The sequence below is a fragment of the Sorex fumeus genome, unplaced genomic scaffold, assembly GCF_029834395.1.
Source record: "Sorex fumeus unplaced genomic scaffold, SorFum_2.1 ptg000026l, whole genome shotgun sequence".
NCBI classification, from domain to species: domain Eukaryota; kingdom Metazoa; phylum Chordata; class Mammalia; order Eulipotyphla; family Soricidae; genus Sorex; species Sorex fumeus.
The window spans coordinates 13,533,074-13,550,989 of NW_026606083.1; the positions used below are offsets into that span (position 1 = coordinate 13,533,074).

General features: G+C 45.8%; 1 protein-coding gene across 4 annotated transcripts in view; it reads left to right on the forward strand.

The window, feature by feature from the left end:
- The window catches only part of PTER (phosphotriesterase related), a 69,832-nt gene that overhangs the window by 43,440 nt on the left and 8,476 nt on the right, over nt 1-17,916 (forward strand). For all 4 annotated transcript variants that reach the window (XM_056114546.1, XM_056114548.1, XM_056114545.1 and 1 more), the window contains exons 2-3: nt 3,773-4,243; nt 5,198-5,463. In XM_056114546.1, coding sequence (XP_055970521.1) covers nt 3,812-4,243; nt 5,198-5,463 — 698 coding nt within the window. In that variant the 5' untranslated portion in view covers nt 3,773-3,811. The remainder of the gene's footprint in view (nt 1-3,772; nt 4,244-5,197; nt 5,464-17,916) is intronic.

Below are 17,916 nucleotides of genomic sequence, written 5' to 3' on the forward strand. Positions count from 1 at the left end.
TGGAGCTTCTTGCTGCCTCTGATGGAAACTTGGGGAATACTTGATTGGTGTTACAAAAGCAAGGAAGCAGAGGATATTGCTCTTTTTCAGAGAGAGCAGATTTCAATAAATCATGCCACTTAAAAAATAAATCAGAGCAACTTATATTAAAGCTAAGAACTTTGTGGGGTTGGAGCGGGTATAGCAGGCAGGGCACTCACCTTGCAAGCAGCCCACCCAAATTTGACTCCCAGCATCTCATATGGTCCCCTAAGCCCTACCAGGAGTGATTCCTGAACACAAAACCAGAAATAAACCCTAGAACCTAAACCCTAAAAAACTCTAAGATTATGGGGTTTAGCCCACAATCCCCTCCCCCCACCCTCACTACCAAGAAAAGAAAAAGACTAAGAACTTTGAGTGATAGCACAGCAGGTAGGGCATTTGCCTTACATGCGGCCTACCCGGCCCACCCAGGTTCGATTCCTCCACTCCTCTTGGAGAGCCCGGCAAGCTACGAAGAGTATTTCACCCGCACAGCAAAGCCTGGCAAGCTACCCGTGATGTATTCGATATGCCAAAACACAGTAACAAGTGTCACAATGGAGACATTACTGGGCAAATCAATGAACAATGGGAGGACAGTGACAGTGACAGTGAAAAGAACTTTGAGGCGGGAGGGAAAGCACTAAAACTATTTTTAGACAACTTGTATTAACAGAATTTACCAAAACGCAAAGTACTAGCACTTTTTAAGTAGCTTTGCAAGTTTAGAACAGCAGGTAAGGCATTTGCCTTCCACACAGCTGACCCGGCCGACCTGGGTTCAATTCCTCTGCCCCTCTCAGAGAGCCCGGCAAGCTACCGAGAGTATCTCGCCCACACGGCAAAGCCTGGCAAGCTACCCGTTACATATTCGATATGCCAATATTCCAAACACAGTAACAAGTGTCACAATGGAGATGTTACTGGGCCCGCTTGAGAAAATCGATGAACAACAGGAGGACAGTGACAGTGACAGTAAGTTTATCAAATAAATGGTTCAGAGAATAATGTAATCAGCGGGGGTTGTGGTGCCACCAGTAGGTCAATCTGTACCTGTGAGGTGAGTGCATCAGCAGCCTGATGGCGCCTTCAGACTTCCAGATACCCCAAAATTGCTGTTGTGCCTTTGGCCAGACCCAAAAAACTTGGGGCAAAGTTTACCAAGAAAGTAAACAGCCAAAAGTTAGGTATGTGGGAAACACACCCACAAACCACCTCCGGCTCAGCTATATAATTGGAGGCATGACCTCTCTGGTTCCTGATTGAACTGCTTAATGGCCATGATCCCAGAGACTCAGAAACAAATCTCGAACCCCAGCGGCTTTTGGCAGAAATGCGTCCGGTCCCTGCAGTAGGTTACCAGTGCTGGGCCAACCCAGGTTGGAATAGGTTTCATGCCTTGGCCTGTTCCCTCTGGCAGCCCGGTGGCCGCCATCTTCCAGAAGCCACTGAACAGTCAGGTTTGGGCCCGCAGTGATGAGACACGCAGAGCCTCATGGGATGGAGGTGGGGCCGGTCCTGTCCTCCCCACCCCAATGAGACCCCAAGTGATCACCCACGAACGGCCTCTCTGGCTCCTGATCAAGCTGCTTAATGGCCATGATCTCAGAGACTCAGAAACAAATCTCGAAATCCAGTGACTTTTGGCAGAAATGCGTCGAACCCCACAGTAGGTTACTGTTGCTGGGCCACTCCAGAGGGGAAAGGGTGTTGTCACTCTGCCTGCTCCCCCTTGGCGGATTCGTGGCAATAACCAATAATAATCAGTAACCTAATCTGATCTGTGTGGCAGTTCTTTTTTAAATCTTTCTCAAGGTCCTGTGGCTGACAATACCATTAACAGTGGTTTCATGCTTATGTTATTCCAATACCACATCTGCCACCTGAGTGCTGACTTCCCTCCACCAGTGTCCCTGAAACCCTCCCTTTCAACACCCCCCTCCCACCCTGGAAGCTCAGTCCTGTGGGCCAGCTCTCTGGTCCTCTTGCCTTTGGTCATTTGTTGCTTCCTTACTACATCTTTTTAAATCCCACACAAGAGAGAGAAGATTAAAGAACGTTTGCTTTTGAGCATTTTTGAAATCTACTTCTGAAAACTAGACCATTGGTTGTCAACTTTTCCACACTGGAAGACCAGCTGTGGTTCTCGACCTTGTGGCTGAAAACCAGCCACCCCCTTCCCCAACCCAGACCCAAAGTAAGACATTTAAAGTGGGGAAGCACATGCTTGCTTGTTTGTTATTAAATGAGGTATTCTCCACCCCACCCTATACCAGTTGTCTTGGCAGGGGAATAATCTGTGAAATCATCCAGGTCAAAGAATTTGTCTTGTCCCTTGTATAGATCTAATTTCTGCATCTCCCGTAGAAGTTTAGATCCATGGAGAGTCAATGATTGGGACTGATCTCTGTACCTTTCATTCAGCTAAAATATGACAAACAAAGCATCAGATATTGGACTGGTTTTGATATATGTTATTGACGAGGAAGACTTTTTTTCCAACGGAATTATTGTTGATTTAGCCAAGAAAGCAGAACTCTGACTAATGAGAGAAAATTAAGTGCGAGAAAAATGTGAGCCAAATATCAAGAAATATATCCAGTAAATGAGAGTAGGATTCAATCAGGCAGAAGAGTCCCTGGGGGTAGGACTCAGCAGCATTTCACAGCGTGCCTGTCACTTAGCACTGTGGTTGGTGAGCACCAGCAATTTGCAGGGCCATGCGTGAGCGGAGCTGGTGCTGAGTGAGCCTGCGATCCCCTTTCTGGCTTTTTTGTCTGGGGGCCACACCTGAGATGCTCAGGGATTACTCCTGCTTCTGCACTAAGGAGTTATTCCTGGCAGTGCTTGTGGGGTAATGAAGGATGCTGTGGATCGAACCCAGGTAAACCACAAGGCAGGCAAATGCCCTACCTGCTATACTATCTATCGCACCAGGCTGATTTTCTTTCTTAACCCAACAGACTGTTCAAACCTCACAACTTCTACAGATGGAATTTTCATGTGCGTCCAGCTTCTCTCCTGTACTATCCTTCCCTTCCCTTTCCTCCTTTCCCTCCCTTTCTCTCTCTTTCACCTCCTCTTCCCTTTCCTCCCCTCTTCTCTCCTGTTTTTGAACTATACCACCTGTACTTACTGCTAAGGTCTGGCTCTGCACTCAGGGATCACTCCTGGTGGTTCTTTAGAGACCAAATTTGGTACCGGAGATCAAACTGGTCCAACTATATACAAGGCAACTCATTGCACAACATCTCCAGCCCCTAAATCTCTTTCTTACTCCAAATAGACAGTCACAACCTCAGAACTCCTATGAGCAGGATGTATATGTCTATCCAATTTTCTTTGTTTTGTTGGTTGGGCCACAACCAGCTGTGTTCTTGACTTATTCCTTACTCTGTGCCCAGGGAATCACTCCTGGCAGTTCTTAGGGCACCATAGCAGTGCTGGGAGACCCAACTGGAATCAGTTGTGTGCAAGGCAACTGCCTTAGCTATTGTATTGTATCTCTGACCTTGCTTGATTTTCTGATTATAATTTGTTTGTCTGATTACAGTTTGTTTGTTTTGCTTTTTGTGTCACACCTGGTTATGCTCAGGGGTCACTTCTGGCTCTGCACTCAGTAATTACTCAGGGAAGTACTCAGGGAACCATATGGGTGCCAGGGATTGAACCTGGCTGCATGCAAGTCAAACACCCCGCCCACTGTACTATGCTCCAACCCCTGACAATAGTTCTTATTTCCTTCCAGAAAACCCTCATTTTTAGAGTGTCTCCACACCTCCTCGAAATGTCTTCTTTAAGTGGCAAAGTTCAAACAGTTTTAGGTCTGGTGGAGCCGAGCCAACTGGGCCGCACGCTAACCCATGAACATCTGACCATGACGTTTGATTTCTGCTACCACCCCCCTCCATCATGCCAGGAAGCTTTCTCAAAGGAACCCTTCATGCTGAAGAACTTGTTTTGGATTCAGAAAAACCCTTACTCCCATAAAGAGAATCTCCGGCTCAATCAGGAGACAGAGGCCGTCAGGGAAGAACTGTTGCACTTCAAAGCCAGCGGTGGGGGAACCATGGTGGAGAATACCACAATCGGCATCAGCCGGGATGTGCAGACTCTGAAGAGGCTGGCCCAAGAGACGGGGGTCCACATCGTGTCCGGAGCTGGGTTCTATGTGGATGCAACTCACTCTCCACAGACAAGAGCCATGTCTGTGGAACAGGTAAGAACTAGCCCTTGGACTATTCTATGGAGAAATCCACGAGGGCCAGAATAGCAGATATGGGATAATCCCCATGTGGCATCTCCACTGGGAAATGTCACTGGCCCAGAGGTACTGTGCGGGCACAGAAATTCACCAGCTAGCAGAGACATCTGCCACCGGGATCTGCCTTTTAGATATCGCCTTTCAGAATGAAAGGACATGCAGCAGGGTGATCGCAGGGCCGTCTCTCCATCTCCCCAGGCATTAGGACCGGATGTGGACAAACGAGCCAGTCTCCTGGTGGCATGTGTCTGTAAACCCCATTTTGTACCATGAGCTTCAGTTATGCAACCTCGTTTTTCCCCCCTGGATTTTTCTAATAACCAGCAATAAAAATTCACTGTAGGGTGAAACTTGGCAGGCAGAAGCTTGGCACTGCTATGGATATGGTTCCTTCTTCTTTCACAAAATATGAGGGTTGGAAGGAAAACCAGATCCTGGAAATCGCCCTGTTAGGGGACAAAAGGAAAGAATAAACTACAGAGCTGTGTGTATGTATATTTTTCTACAACATGTTTATACATATAAGTGCTTATGTACATAAACATGGACATATTCCTATGACTTTTCAGACTACTCTTTACTTTCATAGTCTGACTGAGAGAATGTCTACTGAAGGTTTTGGAGGTTTTGTTTTTTGTCTTTGGGTTGCACACCAGTGCTCAGGGATCATTCCTGACAGTGCTGGGGGACCATCTGTGGTGCTGGGGCAAGACCCAGGGTCAGCTGCATGCAGGGTAAGTGCCCCTCTTCTCTCTCTCCAGCTCTGAACCACAATTTTTTTTTGCAAAAACTCAATCTCTAAATATTTTTTAAAATTACCTGCATTATTTTCCAATTGCAGTTTTGGTGGTACCCTGGCCTTGAGAGATTCCACACCTATAAAATGTTTTCCATCTTCCTCTTGCTCAGCTGACTGACGTGCTCATGAAAGAAATTCTCCATGGGGCAGATGGGACCAGCATCAAGTGCGGCGTCATTGGAGAAATCGGCTGCTCGTGGCCTCTGACTGAGAGCGAAAAAAGGGTTCTCCAGGCAACTGCGCATGCCCAGGACCAGCTCGGCTGCCCAGTGATCATCCACCCAGGCAGGAACTCCCGCGCGCCCTTTCAGATCATCCGGATCTTGCAGGAAGCAGGCGCGGACATCTCCAAGACTGTGATGTCACACCTCGACAGGTAAGCAGACTGCCTGCCTAGGGGTGCAAGGCACCGGGTGTTTAATAAGTGATCAATTAAATAAATGACTGGATCCATGAAAAAATGCTCATTACCTAGAGAAAACCGTGGCCCTCCTGGCAGGTAGTACAGACTTAACAATGAATGGCTTATTGGACTTGGGATTTTTTTGGCTCTAGGATAGTGTGACCATGATACATGTTTAGTTGCAGCCTCCATTGGAGTTGTGCCTTTTCCTGGGCTAGAAATAGGTGGTAGGGTACCACATTGCAGGAGTAACATGTGATCCAGGCGTAAACCACCAACACATACACTGGCTATTTTTCACGATAACGTTCTCAATAAATTACATGATATTCAACTTGACACTACAGAATAGGCTTTGAATTAGTTTTGTTTAACTGAAGGTGTGTGTGTGTGTGTGTGTGTGTGTGTGTGTGTGTGTGTGTGTGTGTGTGTTATGAGTACATTTCAGGTAGGCTGTGGTATCTGGTTAGGTGTGCTAAATACATTTTTAGTTGAACCCGATTTATCAATTTATGATGGGTTTATCGGGACACAACCTCATTTTAAGTTGAGCAAGATTTGTATTTATAAGGTTTACAACAGGCATGAATAAAAGTCAACTTTTCCATCTTTGTGTCCTTACAGTATCAGCTGACACCCTACGTATTTAATGTAATTTGAAAAAAAAATGTATTTAACCTTTCAGCATCCTTCACAGGAGAGGTCACTGCATTGCACGTCTCTGTCTCACGCACGATATTACAGTAGCTGCTGATTTTGCTTGCTCAGGATTTGTCAGCAGTTAGAGTGATAAATTTATCCACAAATATAAAGGGAAGGGGAAGTCAATGGTTTCTCCCTGAAAAGAAAACCTCAACTATAAAAGTCGGTGTTTGCTATTGACCAGTGGTTAGAAAGCTCTCAGATATTTGCTTAGAAGCTACCTTGCTTCCTTTTCCATTTGGTTTTGGGGCCATGCCCCATGGCACTCAGGGGTCACTCCTGAGGGGACTCGAGAACCTCTGTGATGTCCAGGATGGCTGTGTGCAAGCAAGCATCTCACCCCTGTATGACCTCTCGGGCCTGCTGTGACCTTCCTGATCTCCAGAATTCCATCTGGCAAACTGGAAACTGCAGATTAACAAGTCCCGTCCCTTCTCCTCCTCTTGGCCCCTGGCAAAAATCATCCTACTGCCTGTCTAGGTAGATTTAAAGACTCTAGGAAGCCCCCCCACCAAGGGGAACTAGCTGCCAGCCATTTCCCCCTTCCTTCCCTTTGTTCTTATCATTGTCACTGCCCTGATGTTGGGGCTGGCATATGTGGTGGGTGGTGGCACTCTGGCTGTGGTGGGCTGGAGATCACACACTGTAGAGTTTGGGTCAGCAAGAACTGGTCCCCAGCTGGCCATTTGGCACTATGAGGCAGTACTGAGGGACAAGCCATGCAGACTCACCCTCGCAGGGGCACTGCTTTCTCACTGAGCCACAACCAGGCCGCGCACAGTACTGTGTGCATGCGCGTGTACGTTTTGAGCTCTTTCCTTTCTGTGGCCTGTGTTTTATTTGGGGAGTGTTCAGGGGCTACTTCTGGCTTTGTGCTCAGGTGTGCTGGGGAAACTACATTGTGGAGAACTGAACTGACATGCTGCATGCAAGGCCAGTGCCTTCGCCCCCCCGTGTCAGCTCTCTGGTACCACATGTGTGTTTAACCCTTTCATTGGCTTGTTTAATTTGGGGGAGTCACACACACAGCCTTTTGCTCGGGGGTCCCTTTTGGTGGTGCTCTTGGGGGAACCATGTGAGGTGAGGGATTGAGCCCAGGCCTCCTGCATGCAAAGCGTACACAGCAGGCCTCTGAACTATCTCTGCCCCTCCCTAGACTAAACTTTAGGGGTTAGAACGGCACCGGTGCCCCTACATACCCTCAGTGAACATGGGGTTGGGGTTCTGGATTCTCAGGGGAGGCTTTTCCTCTAAACCCTCACCCTCTTGCCACAGCTAAAACATCATCTGCAATCTTCATCTGGGGGCCACGTGTGACCAAGTTCATCTGTGTGGGTGCAGTGTGTGTGTCAGAGCCATAAGGCCATGTCCCGCCACTTCTGAGGGACACTCTCGCACTTGGTCCATCACCCTCCTCACGGGCAAACACTAGCTCCAATGCTCCCCTTTCTCCTGCCTTTCCTCCATTCTCTTGTTCCAGCCACCTTCCTGCAAGTCTTCATTCCTCTGCCCACTTGACTAAATAGTAAAATCAGGATGCTCAGGGCTGGGCTGTTAGTGCATCCAGTAGGGCCTTTGCCTGGCATGTAGCTGACGGAGATTTGATCCCCAGAACCCCATATGGTTCCCCAGCCCTGTCAGGAGGGATCCCTGAACACAGAGCTAGGAATAATCTATGAGCACCTTCGGGTGTGCCCTAACCAAACAAAGCAAAAATAAAATGAATTAAACCTCAGATGTTCTTTTTCACCTGTTTCATAAGGTACCTGCTTGGGCGGGGAAGGTTGTTCAGGGAATGTTCAGTCGATGATACCCATTGAATACCATCTCCTGTTGAGACTTAGAGAAATGTCCATCTGGCCCCATCAGATTGCACAGGCATGTATGTGAGAAATTGTATTAGAGGCTTAAAAGCTTTTACCTGAAGTTCCAAAGGAAACATTTACCTTTAGCACCCTCGTGCCTCCTGGCTTGTAAGAGAAAACACATATTCAGTCCTGCCCCAACAGCACCCAAACAACCCAGGTCCCTGCATGCCTATTTGCATATCTGTATGATGCACACACACAGGTGGAAGTTTCCTTAGAATCAAAATAAATAGCATGAACAGATTTCCTTCGGCTGCCACGGTCAATGTCTCCCCCTAGAACAGCTCAGGAGGGCTTGGAAAGGTTACACTGACATCCACCTCAGAACTGCCTGCAAAATCCAGGGAGCATTTCTAGCATGGCTGACTCTTTTGTCCCTACAACAGCTATTCAGGGGTCCAGCGCCTGGACAAGAAATACACAGATGCATGAAATTTGCTGTGTGGTGGTAGGGGGGCGGTGAAAAATGGAGAGGTGAGCAATGGGGGAGGACAGCTTTAGAAAAAGTCATGTATTGGGTGGGGGGGATGAATCAAATAAAGAAACGGAAAGAAAAACAATCCTGTGGGCTGCAGACGCTGGTCACTGGGGGTTCTTTGATGTTAAGTGTTCACAGCAAGGCAGCTGCCTGGCTTTGGGGCGAAGGAGGGTGTCTGCCTTTCTCAGACCCTCTGAGGTCTGCTGGGCTTGCGCAGGCAATCTGATCCACACAGAGAGGGTGAGGACCTCTGCTTCTGTAACGGGGACATATCACAAAAGGGCACAGATCGCGGGAAACAAAATGCCCAGGCGACTGAGAAAGGGAAGAGAAGCCTGAAAATTAGGCCTTGTGGGAAGGAGGGACGAAACAAACCCACCCGGGGACCGTTTTATTTTATTTTTGTGTGTGTGTGTGTGTGTGTGTGTGTGGGTGTGTGTGTGTGTGTGTGTGTGTGCCAGGTCTTCTCAGGCATAATAGAAGGCTCTGGACCTGAGAGTAGAAGGGACAGCGACAGGGGAGGTCCAGGCAGCCTCCTCTCAGGACACCTAAGCCCTGGCCACCTGTGGGAGTAGGTTCTGTGGTCCAGGGTAGCGTTTCTGTCCTCCAAGGACCCCAGATTATATACGTCAGCATGCCCAAATGGCCTTTTGAAAGTGTGTCCACCAGAGGCCTTCACACAGAAACCCCTGAACCTTCAAATGCACCATTGCGAGCAAGATACTCACACACCCCAGCTAATCTGCTCAGTGCCCGAAAATAAAGCGTCTTGCCCAAACTCTTCTTTCCGTGCCCACGCAAAGGGAGCACCCATCAAAACTCTCCTTTCAAGGACCAGTCACTTCAGGACATCTCTGAAGCATGCTGTGGTCACCCAGGAGCCGAGCCCAATGGGAAACTGTCTGACCATGTGTTCTTACCCATCACAGCTGAGGAAGTGCTAGGAGAACCACAGAGGACAGAACAGGAGGGTTGCTCTGGGCCCTGGGCATCCCCCAGGGCCAATTTTTACCAACAACATCACACTAGTGCCCCGTGTCCCTGTCTGGGCTCCAAGATCACAAAGACTTTCTGTCTGTGACTCTCCCATAACACTTTTACTAGCTGCTAAAATCAATCACCTTTCCAGGGAGCCAGCTAGGAAGTGCCCATGGACCATGGGGGACACACGCCCCACCCCACTGTGACTCCTCTGTGGTCATCTCCAAGGAAACTTGCTCACTGAGAACTCTCCATCTTGTAGTGATGCCCAGAATATTCTCTCACCACTCAAGGGAGGGGCCCATCAGTCCACAGGATGTTTGGGGACTCACAGGACCCCGTGGACAGTCAAGTCCAGTTTGGGGAAGGAAACGGATGGCGCTATGTCTCCTTCGCTTTTCTACCTGGTTATCATCAGCGGGAATCCAGTGTTGGAGGAGGGGCACGAGGGAAATGAAGGAGCAGATCTCTTGCTTTTAAAATGTTCCCAGGGGAGCGGAGAGGAACTAAACTCAAAGGAACTGAACTCAAAGTTTGTGAAAGAGAAGGAAGAGCAAAAATGAGTGGCTACAATCATGCTTTATCCTCTGTAACATTCATTATTTAGCCATTATCTGCCTGCTTTAAAGAATACAATTTTGAGACAATTTTCATGCTCTTGATGAACTAAGAAAGTAAAACTGAACCTTCCTTTCTCCCCTCTCCTTCCTTCCTTCCTTCCTTCCTTCCTTCCTTCCTTCCTTCCTTCCTTCCTTCTTTTCTTCTTTTCCTCCTCAGCAAATCTTTGCTAAGTCAAAAGTTACCATATACCAGACCCAAGAATGCAGCAGTCCCACTCTGCCAATAAAATGATTCTTTAATTATCATGTTGGTGAGTGTTTACCCGAAGGCTATCCTCAAGAGTTTATTACAAAATAATAAATCTAGTATGCTTTTAGTTCCTATGCGTACTAGCAATTTAATATGAAACAATTCAAAAACAATTCAGGGCAAACAAAAACATGAGCAAAGACACATTTAAATAGGATGGTAGTGCTATTAAAAATGAGTAAGGGGCATGAAGGCTCCAGCTGTGTGGAGGATGCTGTATAGTATAGCTGGGGCTGTGTCTGGGTACAGTGGAAGGTGCAAGTGCCATGTGGGCTATGTGCCACTTACATGATATAGACAGACCAAAGAAAACTTATTTCTGATATTGATTTCTATCCAACCACAGAGCGAGAATTATTAATGACAGGAGTTCAAGGCCACAAACCAGAATCTGAGAAGCAGATGAGACTTTTTCCAAGGCAGTATTTACTAATAACACTCATTTTTCTATTTCTATTCTTGCATCCACTATTTCTTCTGTCATCGTGATGGCAGATGAAAGGAAAACAGAAGACAAATGAGATGCTTTCAAACATGTCACCGGGCCCCAATCCATAGCACACAGCACACACTCACGTGGAACGGGGCTCCGACTGTTTCTCAGGCTAGAATTGTGTGAAGGTCTGGACAATGTGATTCTACTGGTGAATGTACCCGGATGTCTGCTGGAAACTAAGTGGAAAGATAAAGGGAGCTCAGTCTAAGCTGCTTAATTTCTCCTTTTGACACCAGCATTTACTCTGTGTGACCTCCAGCAAGTCTCATTAGCCTCCCAGCATTTTGCTCACAGGTCAGAGGGGCTGAGAAAAACTTTTCAACTCTTTAAGCAAATGTATGCAAATTATCCTATTCGTGTTGAGCTTTCCTTTCAATGTACGACTTCTTTGAGAAGGAAAAGAAAATCCAGAGACACCTGTTAGACAAACAGATACAGCAAAACTTCTGTTAAACTTAGTACAAATAAAATTCCATTGTTATGCTGGTAATTACTATGAGTTGAGCCTGCCAATTTGCAGCTATGAGCAGAGACTCCCAAGTTGCAATATCTTCAGCAGAGATACTTGGGCAGGAGGATTCTGTGTCAGGGTAAATGAAGGCACAGGCCACGTCATATTCTATCCAGTCCTTTATCCACCCAAACCTCCCACTAGGAATTTTTTTTTCTTCTAAAGCAATTTTTCACATCTCTGACACCATTCCCATGAAATGTGACATTTTAACAAATGGGATTGCCACGTCGGTGAGATTTATCTTCACTTTCCTCAATACCATCATTCCTTGCACTATCTCCTTACTTGAAAAACCTTAGTGCTATGTGGCAGCTGGAAAGTTCAGATGGTAAAAAGCTCTTTCTAGGGTGTATAAACTGTGAAATGTATTTAAAAATAAAGTTTTAATTACATTTTGTGATTTGAAGCCAACGACTGGGTTTAGTCTAACTTAAACACGGGTTTTTCCTCTCTTGCAACCATCTGTTCCTTTGGCTGAAGCCTACACTTAAGTCATAATATTGAAATTGTGATGTCATTCCTACCTATGACGTCATAAAATATCTCTGCAGTATGCACCGAAGCAGAGGACCGAGTGATGTGGGAGGAGGATGCTGGTTCAGATATCAGGAAATTGATCCAAGTAAAGGGAAATGAAGTAAAGAAATAAAACATGTCATAAATTCATGGCAACATAAGTTAGTTTGCTATTGCTATTTATTCCTCAGTATTATCTAATTGTAAAAATGTTGTTCTATAAAAGTAAGGCCTTTATGAATAATAATAATCCTATAATAAAAGACACATGGATCTTTAAAACACGGATATGAGAATGAACTTGTCTGTTCATGGGAATATGCCCTTCTAATTGACGGTTTTGAGTTATGTTAAAACCAAGTTTCTACTAGATATTTAATTGAGGGAACAGAGTATGCTTTTTAAAATCACAGACATTGTTTAGGCCATGCATTAAAAAGCTTACATGATTCTGTTTAGTTTTTAATGTTTTTCATTAAAATATAAATTAAAATTTATTAATGGACACATTTTCAGATCTATAGTTAAGGATTTGCTATTAGCAGAAGATGTAAGAATAGTGGTTTCACATTCTAATGTTGAGTTTACTGGATTATAGCAATTATCTATTAAATTTAAATGATCATAAATATCTCAAAGGCACTCTAGCACTGTCCTCCCCTTATTCATTGCTTTGCTCGAGCAGGCAACAGTTACGTCTTCCTTGTGAGACTTGTTGTTACTGTTTTTGGCATATCGAATATGCCACGGGGAGCTTGCCAGGCTCTGCCATGCAGGCAGGATACTCTTGGTAGCTTTCTGGGCTCTCCGAGATAGATGGAGGAATCGAACCTGGATGGACCACGTGCAAGGCAAATGCCCTACCCACTATGCTGTCACTCCAGCCCATCTCAAAGACATATATTTTAATATTTATAAATATTTAAAATTCCATATACGACCTACAGAATAATCTAGATTATTTTGCCAGCAATAGGTTCTAGGTGAGTTGATAGTTAATCGAGGGGCTGGAGTGATAGTACAGCGGGTAGGGCGTTTGCCTTGCACGCAGTCGACCCTGGTTCAATTCCCAGCATCCCATATGGTCCCCTGAGCACCGCCGGGAGTAATTCCTGAGTGCATGAGCCAGTAGTAACCCCTGTGCATCGCCAGGTGTGACCCAAAAAAAGCAAAAAAAAATAGTTAATCGATACAGCTACTGACTAGTAAGATAGTAAAGAACCCACACACCATTGTCTGTACACATATCTACTGGTCTGGTCTTAAATTGAGGATTTATTGGAGACAGAGACAATAGTTTCTTTAGAATGACTTTTTTTTTCTTGGAGTGGGGGGGTGACACATCTGGCAGTGCTCAGGGGCTAATCCTGGCTTTGTTCACTGAAGTAAACCTGGCAATGCTCGGGATTTGAACCATGGCCAGCTGCATGAAAGGTGAGTGCCTTAACCTCTGTACTATCTCTCTGATCCCTCTTGGAATTATTTACATGATAAACATTTTGGTTGAGTTTCAATACTAACTTGTCATTAAATTTTAACTTTTGGTGAGAGGAGGCAGAGGGGGGCCCACTGTGTGGTGATCAGAGAATACCCCTGGCTCTGTGCTCAGGGTTCAATCCCGGCAGTGCTCAGGGAATTATGAAATGCTGTAGACAGACCCAGGAATCCTGCATGCCATATCTCCTACTCTCAAAATCGGTTTTGGTAAATTGGTTGTACATGGGGACAGAGACAGTAAAGGAGGCCAGGCAAGCCTTGACTGTGTGTGGCTATTTCAGTATGAGCCTCACTAAAATTTCTGGTACTACACACCGCCCCCATGGCACTGCCAGGGCACAAATAATGGGAGAAATAATGATAGGCTGTCTTGGTGCTATAGTGTAGAGGAAGAGATTCATAGATTTTCCCAGTGATCGGGAGCCTATGGGTTTTTGCTCCTAATGCCAGCCACCCCCCTTATCCTGGTCTGTGAATTCCCAGGCCCAGAAGTGAAGCCTCATGGGGCATCTTGATGAAGACAGAATGAGCACAGGGCATGACACGTGCATGCACAAGATCAAATGCATTGAGGGCCAAATTTATGACCTTGATCAAGTGAGGTCCTTAAATGGGCACAGGCTTCTCCCCTCATGCCCTTTTGCTTGGATAAATATCAGTCAGGAACAACAAACCTTTTCTTTGCCATCAAAAGATATTCTTCTAGAATTGTCCATCCCTCATGCAATACCTCAACCTGATCAACCTGCAGCTCAATAATCTTCAAGAATAATCTTCATTATTCTGTCACAGTGCTCCGCTTTTACTTGGTACCCAAAAAAGCTCTCAAAACAATTAATTGTAATGAGTGGTGTAAATGTCTATCTCATTGCCCATTCTTTAAGCTCAGTATAGTTAGCTCCAATTCATATCCGTATTCCCAGCTCAGAGACGAGCCGGAAGCAGGTGATAGCACAAGATAGGAGCTATTTGCCAAATTAATTCATGAAGGCATGCTTGAATGGATGAAATAAAATAACACCTCTAAAAGTTCTCTGAAACCCTCAAGCCCCAGATGAGCATTAAGTATTGTTATCGTCTTGATCACAACCACAAACCACGTTCTTTACTCTGCTCCTGAGCTCCCTACAGCCCCCGCCCAGCTAGCCCATAGACCCTTGCCTGAATTATCTCTTCACACAGACTTCTTTTCTGCTACTCCGAGTGCATCTTGACATTAAACCAAACCCCTCAGCACCTGGATAAGATCTGGAGGTTTGAAAAGGAGAATCACCTATCTTGTGTTTTTGTCCCAACCTTAAAGCACTGGCACCATGCTATGAAATGGAGATCACCAAATCCCTTGCAATATACTTTTCTTAGCTGATGGCTGGGTGTCTGCCATCAGTGCAAGCCTGCTCTTTCTATAAAGAAAACGAGTTTGCTGGTTGAGGTGCAGATGTGGATGGATATACAGGCAAGCGAAGGCATGATAGGCTGTGAATGACAACTACTTGGGACAATGAGTCTCCTCTCCCTCATGGAAAATCCCAGGATATTTGACAAAGGAATCACTTGCCCCACTGTGCAGACAGGGCTTTCTCTGGAGTCGACTGCATCTGTTCTCCATCTCATCACAGTCTCTGCTCTCTGTGTAGGGCAAGAGGTGGCAACTGTTTATCTCAGGCTGAGTGAAGATTAGAATAAGAAGCACAAAGATTATTCACTGAGGAAGAATATGGAATGAGCAAGAATGGTGGAGGCCGACCCATCTCAGCACCAGAGAAGGGTTTTGAGATCATCGATGACTTGGGGTGGAGGGAGAGGAGGAAAGGACAGCGGGGGAGGGGGGCAGGACCTCTGCTCTCCTCTTCCCGGAAAGACATCAAGCTGTGGGCATGTTCCCAGGGTGTCCACACTGACACTTGGGGGTCAGTTCTTTGTCGAAGTGAAAAAGAGGCCACTTGCATCAAGGCAGCTTCAGGAGCACCTGACAGTCCCTGGACGTCGTCCAGCTGAATGTCAATTGCATGTGTCGAAGTCACCTTGGGAGCCGGGCCAGGCCAGGTGATTTCGAGGCCTCAGCGAGGCCGTGGATTTTTCCATGGGCTGGTGCCACTGGGCAGGAGTGATGCTGCAGGCCAGGCAGATGCCTTCAGCCCAGAAGGGCAGCAGCGAAGAGTCTGGGAGCAAAGACGAATGACCTGGACTGGACTGTCCACAGGGCCTCGTGAGGACGCGAGTGCTGCCCTCCTCAGCTCTCCTTTCCTTCTCCACAAAACAAGGGAGGAGGGCATCACACTTGTTTGGTAAAGGTTAAGTGAATTGGGGGCTGTTTTCAATCCTTGATAATTTGTATCATGCTTTTTCTTTTCCCATTTCACCCACTTCCCCCATCCTAATTTTATTTCCAATTAGATTCCAATTCTAATTCCAATTAACATCTAATTCCCCAATTCTGCCTTTTTGTTTCAGAACTTTTCTTTGAAAGGTATACATGGTTACTGATACATCCCACCCCACCCCAAGATTTTAAGTGAAATCTATTTATTCTCTTTGGGGGGAGAGGAGGTTTGGGCCACACCTGATGGTGCTCAAGGCTTACTCCTGGCTCAGTGTTTAAAGATGACTCCTGTTGGAGCTCAAAGGACCTTATGGGGTGCTAGGGACAAAACTGGGGTCATCTTTATATAAATAATCAAGGCAACCATAATATCTCTTTGACTCATTTACTCTTACTCAAAGAGAGAAGACATCCATCAGGTTACTCCAAGGGATGCGGGAATGGGGTGGAAGAGAGGAGACATGTGGTTCCAGAGATCAAGCCCAGGACCTCCATATGCAGCCATGTATCCACCGACTGGGCTACATCCCCATCCAGGAATTCATATCATCATTGCCTTCACACTGATATCCAGTTAACCAAAGAATATCAGATCAGACTACCAAATGTTGGCAGGCTCCTGAATGTAACCTACCCACATGGCAGAGTCTGGCAAACTCCCCGTGGCGTACCCAATATGCCAAATACCAGTAACAATGATGGGTCTCATTCTCCTAACCCTGAAAGAGCCTTGAATGTGGCACTTTTTAGAATCTCAGGGCTAGGACAAAGGAAACGTTACTGGTGTCTGCTCGAGGTAATCGACGAACAACAGGATGATCAGATCAATAAATATTTTAAAAATAGCTAAACAAAAAGAGTGATTATATTCATATATCTACATTTAAATACATATATAGAAGTATTTATATGTCAGCAAATTTGTCTTTTTTTTTTCCCCTTTATTTTATTTTTTTTAAAGTTGTAGATTTACAATTTTTTGTGCTTTGGTTTCAATTATACAATGATCAGATACCCATCCCTCCACCAGTGCCCATTTTCCACCACCATGGATAATATCCCTCCCACCCCCATCCCCCCATCCCCCCTGTCTCTGTGGCAGGGCAATCCCCTGTGTTCTCTCTCTCCTTTTGGGTGTTGTGGTCTGCAAAAGAGTCATTGAGTGGCAAACATGTTCAGTCCATAGTCTACTTTCGACATGCATCTCCCCTCCTGGGAGGATCCTCCAAACATACTTTATTTGGTGCTCCCTTCTCTATCTGAACTGCCCTTTCCTCTAGGATACCTGGCTGGCCTCTAAGTTATGGAGTAATCCTCCTGGTGCTGATCTCAGCTATTCTTGGGTATTAATCTCATACTTTGTTACTTTATATCCCCCAGATGAATGCAATCTTTCTATGTCTATCCCTCTCTTTCTGACTCATTTCGCTTAGCATGATACTTTCCATATTGTACCACTTGTATGTAAATTTCATGACTTCATCTTTTCTAACAGCTACATAGTACTCCATTGTGTAGATGTACCAAAGTTTCTTTAACCAGTCATCTGTTCTTGGGCATTCAGGTTTCTTCCAGTTTCTGGCTATTGTAAAGAGTGCTGCAATGAACAAACAAGTGCAGATGTCACTTCGACTATACATTTTTGCCTCTCTGGGATATATTCCCAGGAGTGGTATTGCTGGGTCAAATGGGAGCTCAATTTCTAATTTTTTGAGAATCGTCCATACTGTTTTCCAGAAGGGCTGAACCAGTGGACATTCCCACCAACAGTGAAGGAGTGTCCCTTTCTCGCCACATCCACGCCAGCATCGGTTGCTTTTGTTCTTTTGGATGTGGGCCAGTCTCTGAGGTGTGAGATGGTATCTCATTGTGGTTTTGATCTGCATCTCCCTGATGATTAATGATGTAGAGCATTTTCTCATGTGCTTTAGCAAATTTGTCTTTTTAAAGAAATTTTGCTTTCTTTTTGGAGGTACCACACTGGCAGATCTTGGGGGTAACCTCCAGGCTCTTGTGCCTAGTGCTCATGTGTCACTTTTGTGGCGATCAGGGGACCATGCCTTGCTAGAAATTGACACTTATCTCCTTTCCCACTCATATCCACAGTCTCACATCCTAAAATAGCACTTGCTATGATCCTAAAAATCTTGCTATGATCGCCATTGAAATGAGACATTGTCT